General features: G+C 41.5%; 1 protein-coding gene across 1 annotated transcript; it reads left to right on the top strand.

Annotated features, from left to right (window-relative positions):
• Positions 1-840: 840 nt before the first annotated feature.
• LOC310985558 (solute carrier family 2, facilitated glucose transporter member 11-like) lies at positions 841-7,228 on the top strand (the record flags this gene model as incomplete). The annotated part of the gene is made up of 12 exons (XM_083971173.1): positions 841-879; positions 2,601-2,699; positions 3,147-3,307; positions 3,692-3,816; positions 3,910-4,039; positions 4,220-4,368; positions 5,262-5,449; positions 5,556-5,666; positions 6,451-6,552; positions 6,639-6,714; positions 6,815-6,942; positions 7,034-7,228. The coding sequence occupies 12 exons, from the start codon at positions 841-843 to the stop codon at positions 7,226-7,228; spliced, it is 1,503 nt and encodes a 500-aa protein (XP_083827299.1).
• Positions 7,229-12,185: the final 4,957 nt, after the last annotated feature.

Raw genomic sequence — 12,185 nt, forward strand, 5'->3', positions numbered from 1 at the left:
CTGTGTGTTACAAAACTGACTTTTATCTTATCAAATATAATTGTAAACACAATTAATCATTCAGTCCTTCAGACCTTTTGTTTTAATGTTTTTTTTCTCACGTCACACCCCCTGTAAAAAAAACGCTGGCGCCCCCCAGGGGAGGTGCACCCCACAGTTTGAATAACGCTGCTTTAGACCAAAATGAATTGATTTTGATAATTACATGATGCTGATATCTGACATATCGGTACAATACTTAGAAGCCATCTTGAAAAATTGCCACCATGTTGAATTTTCTGACTGGCCAGCACCTTTTTTCTTTTACAAAAGAGTGACCCTGTGTGTCAGATTTAATGCTTGTATCACAGAGTGAACGATTCTGATGAAAAATGCCATTAATGTCTGATACCTTGGTCAAAGTTATCTGAGAGCTCAAGTCTCCTGTGTTTCCCATTCTTTTGCAGGCTGCTTCTTTGTTTCCCTGTTTCACTCTAAAATTGTAGAAAACAACAATAATACACTGATATTACTTAAAATATTGCAAAAAAAAAAATGTGTTTCATGTTTAACTTTATGTCTTTTGGAGGTCATTCAACCTTCACTTGCTTAACTGTTACTGTTCACATTATTATTATAAAGCCAGACTTCAGAAAAGTCTTCGAATGCCTCACAGGAAGTTATATAACTGTTTTCTCAGGCTTAGTGGTACTCTGATGAATGAGTAAACTCATTGTTGTGCAAAGTCAGTGGCGTGCCTCTTTCATGTGCGTATGTGCTGCATTTACACAGGATTGTCTTTAATGAATGATGTACAATACAAGCTCCCCATGAGCTCACTTCCCTTTGCAAATGAGGATAATGTCTAACCAGCAGTCCTGGCAGGGAGTGCTGGAGGTTGTAACAACCACAAGAACCAACCAGACAGACCGGGTTTAATCAAGTGAAGGGTTTGGTCAACCTTATCACCGACGTCAAAACATAACATCTTGATCTATCTACATTAATGGACAACTAAAGTCTATTGATGTGTAACTTACAGGAACATCCTCCATATATGCTGGTCCTTGGCTCCTTCTGCACCCAGCATCCAGGTTCTCCATCCAGACAATGGAAGGTGCATCAAAGAGGGTAGGTGACTGCTACATTATTCTACACTGCAGTGCTGTTTGTGGAAAAAGATTCTCACTTGTGTGATGCATAGTGTTTGAGTTCTTCCAGACAGATTTCAAAATCTTCATGCAATGGATAGTTTTATTGTGGTTCTTTTATAAAAAGCAAGCACTGAAAGAAGAGTTTTTTGGTATAGCATTTTGTGCACTCTCAGCTGGTTGCACATACAGATTAGTTTGATTTCCTCAGCTCATTTTGATGAAAACTAGGTTATGGCTCATTGTCTTACAGGATTAAAAAAAAAAAAAGGTCTAGAAGTTTTTCATTCAAGATGATTTATCATCATCATGGTTGGTGCAGAGTATCTTGGCTGCATGTTACTCACACTTTGAGGTTGAGTCAAGACAGTTTCCTCCAGACAGCTTGTTATATCAGGATAAGTCTTGTTATCTTGAGATAATGGTATAAAAAAAATAATGGGGATAAGGCATGTTTCAGCCTACCTGGATTGTTGAGGCTTTTTGAAAATGCATTACAGGATATGATACATGTGACTATAAAGCATCTACTGAAAAAAAAAAAAAAAAAAACACCAGAAAAACTGAGGTGAATGGAATTTGTTTTGATTATTTTCACTGAAATTAGGCTACTTAGCTCTACCAAGAAAAAAGAAACAAAAAGATTGCTTTTTAAATATATATCTTTGTTTCTCATTGCATCAAAAGTGAAAATATGTTCTCTTCCACTGCATTCAGAGCTCAATTTAAAAACCTTGACAAAAAAAACCCAAATAACACCAGTGCAGGCAGTGGTGGAAGAAGTTCTCAGACCCATAAAAAAATCCCAATAATAAGTACAAGTTCTGCATTCAAATAATTACTTGGATAAAAATACATTGGCGTTATCATCAAAAATGCTGCTAAAGTAAGCACTGAGTGCAGTGAGCTCACAAGATCCTGAAAGCTGACGGTTTGAACCATCTTCAATCTATAATACTTTTCTAAGTTTATTGAAGATTTTGTATGTGATATAGGACGTAACTCTGGCCCAGGTAAATGTTGCAGAGTTAATAACTGTATATCAACCTCTAGAGTACACTGAGTTTTGGGAAATAACATGTTCAGCCATGCAGAGAAATTCACAAACATCATCTAAAAAAAATTGCAATAAAAAGATTTGGGAAAAAAAGAAAGAAAGAAGAAAATCTACTGCACAATTCTTGTAGTTCTAAAGAGTTCTATTTCATAACCTTTGTGTGACCTGCATTTCTAACAAGGTTTAGCTTAAACACCATTGTTTAGCCAGGAGGTTAAACAAACCACCAGGAGGTTGAGCAAACATGTAAAAACAGAGCAGGGCCATCGAGTGCACCGTCTGACACTGTCCTTAACATCACATGGGTTAAAATGTGTGGTGGTCACAGGTCAACCATTAAACCCACACAGACAGTAGCAATTAGCTAATGTTGCTGCTGAAGACTGATGTGTAACTCCTGCTGTACTTTTCAGCTGCAGTACTGGAGGCTTTATGTGCTGTCGTTGGTGCTGGGAATCGGCGGGTCGTTTCAGTATGGGATCCAAGTGTCTGTCATTGCTTCTCCAGCTGTGGTAAGATCTCTACTGATGGGATGCAAAGTGTGCATTAATACAAATGTAGCACAACGGCTTAATTTTTGTGTTTTCTGGTGAGACTGTGATGCCATATTGGCCAGAGCTAATGTTAGAGCTAATGTTAACTCATCATAAGATAATGGTGAATCCAGACCAGGGGCAACTCATTCCAAAAGGGGTTTTGTTCCATCAAGAGCACAAAGTTTGATCAATAAACTGTCTGAAGACTGAGATCAGTTGATTAAATGAGTCAAGTCTGATGTGCTGCTGCTTGGTTGGAACAAAACCCTGCAGCCACAGCGGCCGGCCCTTTGTGGGATGAGTTGGCCATCCCTGATCCAGACCTGTAGCAGCAAAACCCTTGAGAATTTTATTTTTGTTATTATTATTGTGGTACTATAGGCCTACCTATAATTCATCAGTGACCTCTCCACCTCTCTGCAGCACGTTCAGAGTTTTGTGAACTACACATGGATGTGGAGGTACGGCAGCCCAGTGGACGACTCTGCCAACCAGCTCATCTGGTCCTTAATTGTGGCTGTGTTAAGTCTTGGAGCCTGGGCCGGGGCTACTCACAGTGGCAGCCTGCCTGTCAAATATGGCCGGTGAGACACACACACACACACACACACACACACACACACACACACACACACACACACACACACACACACACACACACACACACACACACACAAATATTTCATGTTAGATAGACAGACCTATGAATAAGTAGAAAACAGCCATTAATTATTTGCTAACTCGTGACTTTTAGAGCGCTCTCTGGCCCCAAAGGTCAGTTCCTAAAAGATTAAGCTTCAGATATACAGTAGATGTTGCAGATTGACATCAAGCTGGTAAAACATCATTGCTAAGTAAAGCTAAAACACACGACTGGAACTTGCTCATAGATTGATGATATGTATCAGCAGCACATATAAGTTTCAATCATAAAATCTTAATCTTCCCTGTATCTTTTGGTCTTTCAGAAAAAAGGCTCTGTTGTTCAACAACGTGGTGGCGGTCGTCGCTGCCGTGTTCATGCTCTTCAGCCGCAAGGCCAATTCCTTTGAGATGATCTTGCTGGGAAGATTCCTCTATGGATATAATGTTGGTATGTTGTGACACTGTGTTTGTGTTCTCACCAGGCTCTTGTTAGCCCCCCCACCACCACCACCCGTGTCATCATGTTTCTCTCTCACCACAGGTCTTGGCCTGAGTGTTCACCTCATGTATCTTGGGGAGAGTTCACCAAAGCAGCTAAGAGGTTTCCTGACTCTCACCACATCCATCTTCATCGGCTTTGGGAAAATTGCTGGACAAATCATTGGCATCAAGTAAGAACTGTCTGAAATTGGCACAAACATGAATTCATATTTAGCTTTTTTAAGGTATTAAAAACAGTCCATGTTCAAAACCTTGTTATGTTTTCTTAGAATAAATGGCACAAAGTCATGATCGGTCACTGTGGGTGTTTTAGTTTCTTTCCAACTTTTCCTCTTTTTGCTCTCTGATAGGGAGATGATGGGGACAGAGGAGATGTGGCCTTTTCTCTTGGCTGCCAGTGCCGTCCCTGCTATCCTGCAGTTTGTGACCCTGCTCTTCTTTCCTGAGGCTCCTCGATATCTTTACATTGATAAAGGAGACGTTGAGGGCTGCAAAAAAGGTGAGTGCAAATTCAAATTCAAAACACTTCATACACTGTCCCAGAGGGGCAATTTAAAAGGCATGAAGAGCAGCATCATAAAAAAAAAAAGGACAAACACATGTTAACAACATAAAATCATATAAAGTGCTATAGTCAGTAGCCTATTTTCAGTGTCCGTCACAGTCAAAGTGCTCTGTGCTTCATGGTAAAGTGCTGTGTGCATTCAGTCAGTTGAGGGGCAGTGATGCTGGGACAGGGAGGGGTCAGAGTTCAGGAGCTGGACTGCTGTGGGCTCAGAGGTGGACCCACTCTTTATACAAATGTTAAAGGAGACATATTCTGCCCCTTTTCCACAAATTAAAACAGTTCCCAGGTGTCTTAAAGACATGTCTGTGACATGCTTCAGTCAAAATACCCCAAGGATCAAACATCACAGCTCTTTTCATCCTCTCAAAACAGCCCTGTTCATAACGGCTGGTTTCAGTGCCTGTCCCTTTAAATGAAAATGAACCACTGCTTGCCCCACCCCCCTCTATCGGTACCAGTACTCACAGGTAGGGGTGGTATTATGCAAATTCGAAAACTAATTACATCATTGCCAGACAACTGAGGGAACAGCTCATAAAACCACATGGATTTCAACCTAGGGAGCCTGAACATTACAGATTTGTTTGTCAATTCTCACATTTTGGGGACAAACACCTAAATATATGTTAAAGAGCCTTCAAAAAGTGATATTTCCATAATATAATAATGTAATATATAATAATATGTCCCCTTTAAGACTTTAAATTAGAAACTTTAATGACAATCACAAGAGGTATTTGACAAATGAAAATGAATCTGAATCAACAATCCCCAGACTGTGTGTATACTCATGTGTTCTTCCGTCCATGTGTTATGTGTAATAGCCCTGCAGTGGCTGTGGCAGGAGGACGACCTAAAGCTGGAGTTGGACGACATGCAGAAAGAGAGAGAGAGCACACAGGGAGAGAAAGCCAAGACGGTGAAGGACGTGCTGAGCTCTCGCTGCGTGAGGTGGCAGCTCCTCACTCTGGTCATCCCCTGCGCCGGCGTCCAGTTCTGCGGCATCAACGCGGTACGTTTATGTCACGTAACACAAAAAATACACACAGGAGAGCTGTTCACACATTCATGTCCCAGGTGTAATGAAGCCGCCTCTCCTCTTCCATTCTCCCCTCCAGCTGTACTTCTACGCCTTCGACATCTTCCGTGAGTCCGGCGTGCCCGAAAGCCAGATGCATTACTTGGCTATTGGTCTCGGAGCGACGGAGCTCATCACTGTCACCCTGTGTGTAAGTATCTCAAACTAAACTGAATCATGAGATGATGCTGACAGGTCCTCACAGGTGTGTTCCGTACATCAGAGGTCTTCAATGTTTTTCAGGCAAAGTGTTACATACCAAGTCTAGGGGAAACTGACACATTTTGAACCCCCTCGCTCCTCCCATCCCCAAGAAGTCGGCCACGTCTTAGTTGAACCCAAACAACAAACAAAAGACAGGGCTCTACCCTTATCCCTAACAGAAAAACTGAGAAAAAGGTTCACAAAACAAAAAAGGGCTTCTCATTCCTACCCTTACAGAAAAACCACATGTGATTCACATGTTATTTTTCACATGAGAAAAATTTTGCACATGGGAGTCATGTTATTTGCACATGGGAACCATGTGGTTTTGGCCCAATTTTATGTGAATCACATATGAATTCCCATGTGAACCCAAGGCCGACACCCGAAAAAAACGTTAAAAACGCCCCATCCACCAATCAGCTTGCAGCATCGCGGTCATTTGGTCCTCCAAATCAAAGCATGCATGCACACAATGATTGACACACTGAAGGCAACTTCATTTGTATAGCCTGTTTTCACAATGCCATGATAATCAATGGTTATTCAAATTGATGTTTTTTTTTATTTTAAACATAAATGTGTACCAAAAAAAAAAAAGGTGACCCCCCCCTGCAGTCGCCCCTGTTGAAGACCTCTGCTGTACATCATTGTGAGGGTTTCCTCTGTAGCAGTGGTTTCAGTTAAAGTCTTGTGTGACCTGTAATAATGACATCACACTTGTGTGTCAGTCCTTCTTCATAGATCGCTATGGCAGGAAGAGGCTGATGGGCTATGGCTATCTACTGATGGGCGTCACCATGTCTGTGCTCACTGTCATGCTGACCATCAAGGTAACTGTACTCCATCACTGCAGCACACCAACCCTTCCTCTGCGTTTTGGAGCAAACACATGATTTACACTCATCTGTCCATGCAGGATATGAACCCAGTGATCCCGTATGTGAACATCGGCCTGATCTTCTGTGTCATCGGCATTTATGGACTTGGACCTTGTGAGTTTTCTGTTGCTTATCTTCTATTTTTCACACATGGTGTCACTCAAACTTGAACTTGATCACACTTTTATTTTTATTTTGCTTGCCTTTTCTGTAGCCGGCGTGTCCATGGCTCTTCCCGCTGACCTCTTCCTTCAAGCCTGGCGTCCCTCTGCGTACGTGATCAGTGGGACCATCAGCTGGCTCAGCATGTTCCTCCTGGGGATGTTATTCGGCTACGTAGTGGTGAGCTGCTGTGCATCATGTTGTCTCTCTGGATCTTTCCATCATGTTGGTGTTGATTTAACACAACCTGTCGTTCTGTGTGTCCACACAGGAGGGACTCGGCCAGTTCTGCTTCCTGATTTTCGTGGTTTACTGCGTTTGCAGTGCAGCGTTTCTGATTTATTTCGTCCCTGAGACCAAAGGAAAAACCGGGGTTGAGATTATGGAAGAATTCAACAAACTGAATTACAAGAGCTCTGTAGCTGACATCGAAAAGACTGATGATAGTTTTACAACAAAATTTTAATTATTTATTTATTTATTTTTACTTTGCTTATTTATCTGTTGGAATTGTTGAATCTCAAATCCAATCTTTTTTGTGACTTGTATGCAAATAGTTTTGGTACTTAAGGTGATACGGAGGCCACTGTCAGGCTACTGTGTGGTGGGGTGAAAACAATGTAGATCAGGAGCTTCATCTTTTCATTCATTCATTTGTGTGGAAAAACATAATGGCTTTGTGTATTTTATGAAACTGATTATCATGATTTTCATGCACAACATAGTCTCCAGAGTTTTTACTCTAATCTGAATGGTGACAGAAAAAAAACCCTCCAGTGAGTATTAGTTCTTGTAGATGAGAGAAGGTCAGACTGGTTGGAGATGATGGAAAAGCTGTACTAACTCAGATAACCACTTCTTCTGACTGGTGAGCTGAGGGACGATAAAGCCCAGAGTCACAAAGCAAGTTTGAAATGCTTTCATGAACGTTAATGGCTTCCCTATAGATGTCACAATTCAAGCCAATTGAACATCTTAGGGATGTGGTGGACAGCATTCTGTTGGCAGCATGAATGTGTAACAGTGAGTCTGTTTCAAGAGCAAAGGTTTCTAATAAAGCGCTCAATGAGCGTGCAATGTGAACACTGTAAATATGTTAACATTTAAAATTAAATATTTTACACATATTCTGTCTCTGGTTTTGTAGTTTATTAACCCAGATCATTAAAGGCTGCAGTGAATCATCATTTGCAGTTTGTGGTTACCTAGCCATCTATGCTCTTAAAGCAGAAGTAAGCGGAATATTTGTGTCAATATAAGTCTTAAATAGTTATATCTTCCGACAGCAATCACTTACATAGAGTGTTTGGTCTGATACACGGGTCTGTCAGTCACTCTCTGCTCTGCTGTAAGCCGAGGAGAAAACTTTCCTTGTATCCTACAACCTTTATCCAATGAGGAGAGAGAACGGCATAAAGGGGCAGTCCTCTCTGTGTGTGCAGCCAAGGGATGCGCGTGAATGTGGTGACGTAGGGACGAGGGCGGGGACTGCTAACTCCATCGGCTGACAAGAAGTTAGCCAAAACGACCGGATCGCTTACTTCTGCTTTAATCACTAATAATTCTAGTCTTCAGTTCTTTGGGTTGAAATTGGTATTTACTACTGTGAATAATACAGTTCAAGCTACAAAAACAGCATAATCAAAATCAGGATGGTATAATTTGTAAGAAAATTGTTTGCTTTGAAGGGATAATTCAACATTTTGGCAAATTCGCCTGTTGCCATAATCCCTATAGTTTTAGGAGTAGGTTCATTACCTTTAATTGTCGGTGCAAGCTATTTTTAGATTGGCGGGGCATAGATGTGAGCTCTGCATAGCGCACAGTATTTCCGGGCTTTATCTCATCAAACTCATCAAATACACAATCCAACAACTCCAAAACACTCTCTTGGACAAGTTGCGACCTGCACATTCACTACGCTATGAAATAATAATGTAATGTTACAAGACAGAGTTGTTTTTGAGGCAAATGTGTAGCCGGAACTACATTCCAGACATGGCTGCTCAGCAGAGTGACTTCAAAAGCGCAAGTAGTTTTGAGTATTTGCTTCATGCGTCGTAATGTTACATAATAATACGTTTTTATTTCATAGCATGATGAATGTGCAGGTCACAACTTGTCCACCAGAGTATTTTGGAGTTGTTGGATTGTGTTTGATGAGGGAAAACGTGGAAATACAATGCACCTCCGCTACGTTAGCTGAGCAGCCCAAGTCTCTGATCCGCCAGTCTAAAAACAGCTTGCTCCGCCAATTAAAGGTAACGAACCTACTGCTATGACTATAGGGATTATGGCAATGGGCCAATTTGCCAAAATGTTTAAATATCCCTTTAAGTATTGGTATATAGGCCTGTAGGTCAGCAGCCTGAAACCTTTTACAACCTCAACAAATGTTTGTTTTTTTGCAATTTGGGTGCATCAGTGAGGATCCTCATTTGCCTAGAGATCATTCTGTGGCACAACAATAACATCAAACACCCCGACAGTCATGAAGAACCATCTTTGGTGAAACTAACAATGACATAATACAGTAATATGACCAATTGACTTTTTACTATGCAATTGGTTGTGACTATTGTTTTTACCCGATATTTTGTGCTTTCTTGTCTTCTCTCTTTCTTGCCCTCTTTTTTTCACTTTCTCTTTTTGTTTCTCTTTCTTATATTATTGCTATTTATTAGAAACTGTTTTTCTGAACATATTATTAGTGGTGGGGTCACTCCATAAGCCCCTCTGGGTTTCCAACCTTTCCCCGCACATTTTATTTCTACTTTATATGAATTGTTTACTGTTTATACACTACTCACAAAGAGTTAGGGATGTTTGGCTTTTGGATTAAATTTCAGAATTCACCTAAAATGCACTATAACCTTTACAGGTGAACTTAATCTAACCTTCTCTAAACTTTTGAATACACATGTCCAACTGTTCAGTGTTTCGGTCCTTATTGAATAACATGCTGTTCTCTAACAAGGTGATTAACCACAAAAATCACCAGCACCGTCTGATTTAGTGGTTCAATTGTCATTGAACCACTAAATGTTCTGGTTCAATGACAGTTTGTAGACAGTCCTCTTCTCTCTCCCTCTCCTCTCCACCATGTTCACATTTTGACATCATGAGACCAAGACAACACTTTGATCAAACTGATCAAGTTATTGAGACATTGAGATGTTTGTTGTGCTATATAGCCACCACAGTTGTTAGCTTTTGTTTGAGGTAAAGAAATTACCATTGCATCCTTCTACTTAAAAGCAGTAGCGTAGCCAGAAAAAAGACATTGGGTGTGCACCTGCAAAGACTGGGTGTGCCAAATTTATTTTCAACAAACTGAGCGTTACACCTCCATAAATATTCAAAAGAATTCCAACATTATATGTTGTGTGCGTTCTCATCAGTAATAACAAACCATGTGTTATTCGCTCTCAACAAGCCATAGGCCTTTAACTAGCATCAGACACAGACTGCACATAATAACTTGGGTTTAACAGTGGCATCATGGCAAGCCGGTATGATCATACTTATCTTCTAATCTATATGCAACGCTGAGTAAAAAAAAACTGCTTAGTAACTGCTCTTATAGTCAACAGTACAACAGGTCTAAACATTCACACATATGACGTGCTCAAATAAATCAATAACAAAGTCATAAAAAAACACACTTTTGCGTGTCTGGTTAGCGCACACACAATAGGTGATCTACATGTACTAAGAGTAACACACTAAATGACAACACGCGCAAACCGCAGTATTTAAATGAGGGTTTTGCGCGTAATCGTTTCCACCATGCAGAGTGTGGACAGAGCTGGATGGATACAAACGCAGAATAAAAATTTGATCCGACGCATTAATAGAGAGAGGGACAAATAAACATATTGTGGAGCTGCCTGCAGCATAAGAAACGTGGGAGATTATCTATGAGAAAGTTAAAATGTGGTTGGTATAACAAGAAGAGAAGAGATGAAGTGAAGAGAAGAGAAGATGGGGAGATATAAGTATGCGGCAAAGAACAAAAGAAGATTTTAGTTTATAATAAAACCTCAGCAAACGAGGGAGAGCTGCTCTGATCAGTGTTGAGCAGCAGCTGAGCAGGTAACTGAGACCTGCTGTCATTCATTGAGCTGGAGCTGCGCGCTATGGCACAGAGCTCAGGTGGGACACTCAGGCCACTCGGGTCTAAACGCCCTGACCAGAGGGATCACGGACGGAGTGAAAGCAGCGGTGACGTCTCTCAGCCCCGGTCCCAGAGCTGAGCAGCCAGGTACATGGAGAGAGAGGAGAGGAGCGCACTGGACGAGAGAGGTGCGGCGTGCGTAACGGCGCTTAAATGACTTTGATCGCATGATCAACAAAGCTATTTAACCATCTGAACACAACTACTGGGCTCATCATTCATCACATATGATTATGTAACAGCTTGGCCTGATGGTTTTATATCGCAAAGCAGAAGAGGACAACGATATCGCTGCTTACCTGTGCGCACTGCGCAGCTCTCAATTTAAAGGGCAAGACGGCGTGGCCTGGCCTTGAACTCGTTAATTATTCCATTAGTCCAGTTTCTCCGCAACGCATCACCTGACGGCAATTTTTACAAATGTATTAACTGATCGATAACATGTTAGTAGCTATAGACTATAACAAAAACAAAAAATGCATCAAATTTTTTGGGTGTGCCAGCTTCCTCTGTGGGTGGCACTGGCACACCCTGGCACACCCGTGGCTACGCCAGTGCTTAAAAGGCTTTCATGATAGAATATCACTGTAGCATGAACTTTATATAGGGATATTCTTGTCAAATATCCCTATTTTTTGTGAGTAGTGTATGTGCAAATAAATTAAATAAAAAATGTTGTCTAGTTTTTGGAAGATATGCAGACAGTGGTTCAGCTACTGCCAAAGCCCCCACCTGTCAGCAGAGTTGTTATGAATGAGACACACAGTGCACACACACCCACATCACACCCACTCAGGCGGGTCATACATGGGCTGGACTGGGTTCCTGAGGGCTCTATGCATTAAGAGACGGTGCACCTGGGAGGAAGGAGAAGAAGAAAAGAGAGAACAGAGTGGCGTCTCGGCCCCTCCCTTCGTTTTGTGTTACCGATTGTTCAGATACTCACCTATGCTCAACGAAAGAGACTTTTAAGAAAACCTGAACGCTGAGCCACAAAGGCGAAGCAGGTGAAGGCCTGGCGTCCCGTCCCGTCCCGTCCCAGCCAGCTACAGTGAGTAGCCTAACCTTGCTCCTCAATACAGGTCCAGCCATCCACCACATCACACACTGCACCACACCAGCACTCAGGTAGTGCAGTCGTAACAAGAGTCCACAGATCTGAATTGAACCAATTCAAGGCAAGTATTAGGTGCAATGAGAATGTGATGGAGGACAGCAGTCTTGTCCATGATAGTGGAGCTACTGA

The sequence above is a fragment of the Trachurus trachurus genome (assembly GCF_905171665.1).
Source record: "Trachurus trachurus genome assembly, chromosome: 5".
Classification (NCBI taxonomy): Eukaryota; Metazoa; Chordata; class Actinopteri; order Carangiformes; family Carangidae; genus Trachurus; species Trachurus trachurus.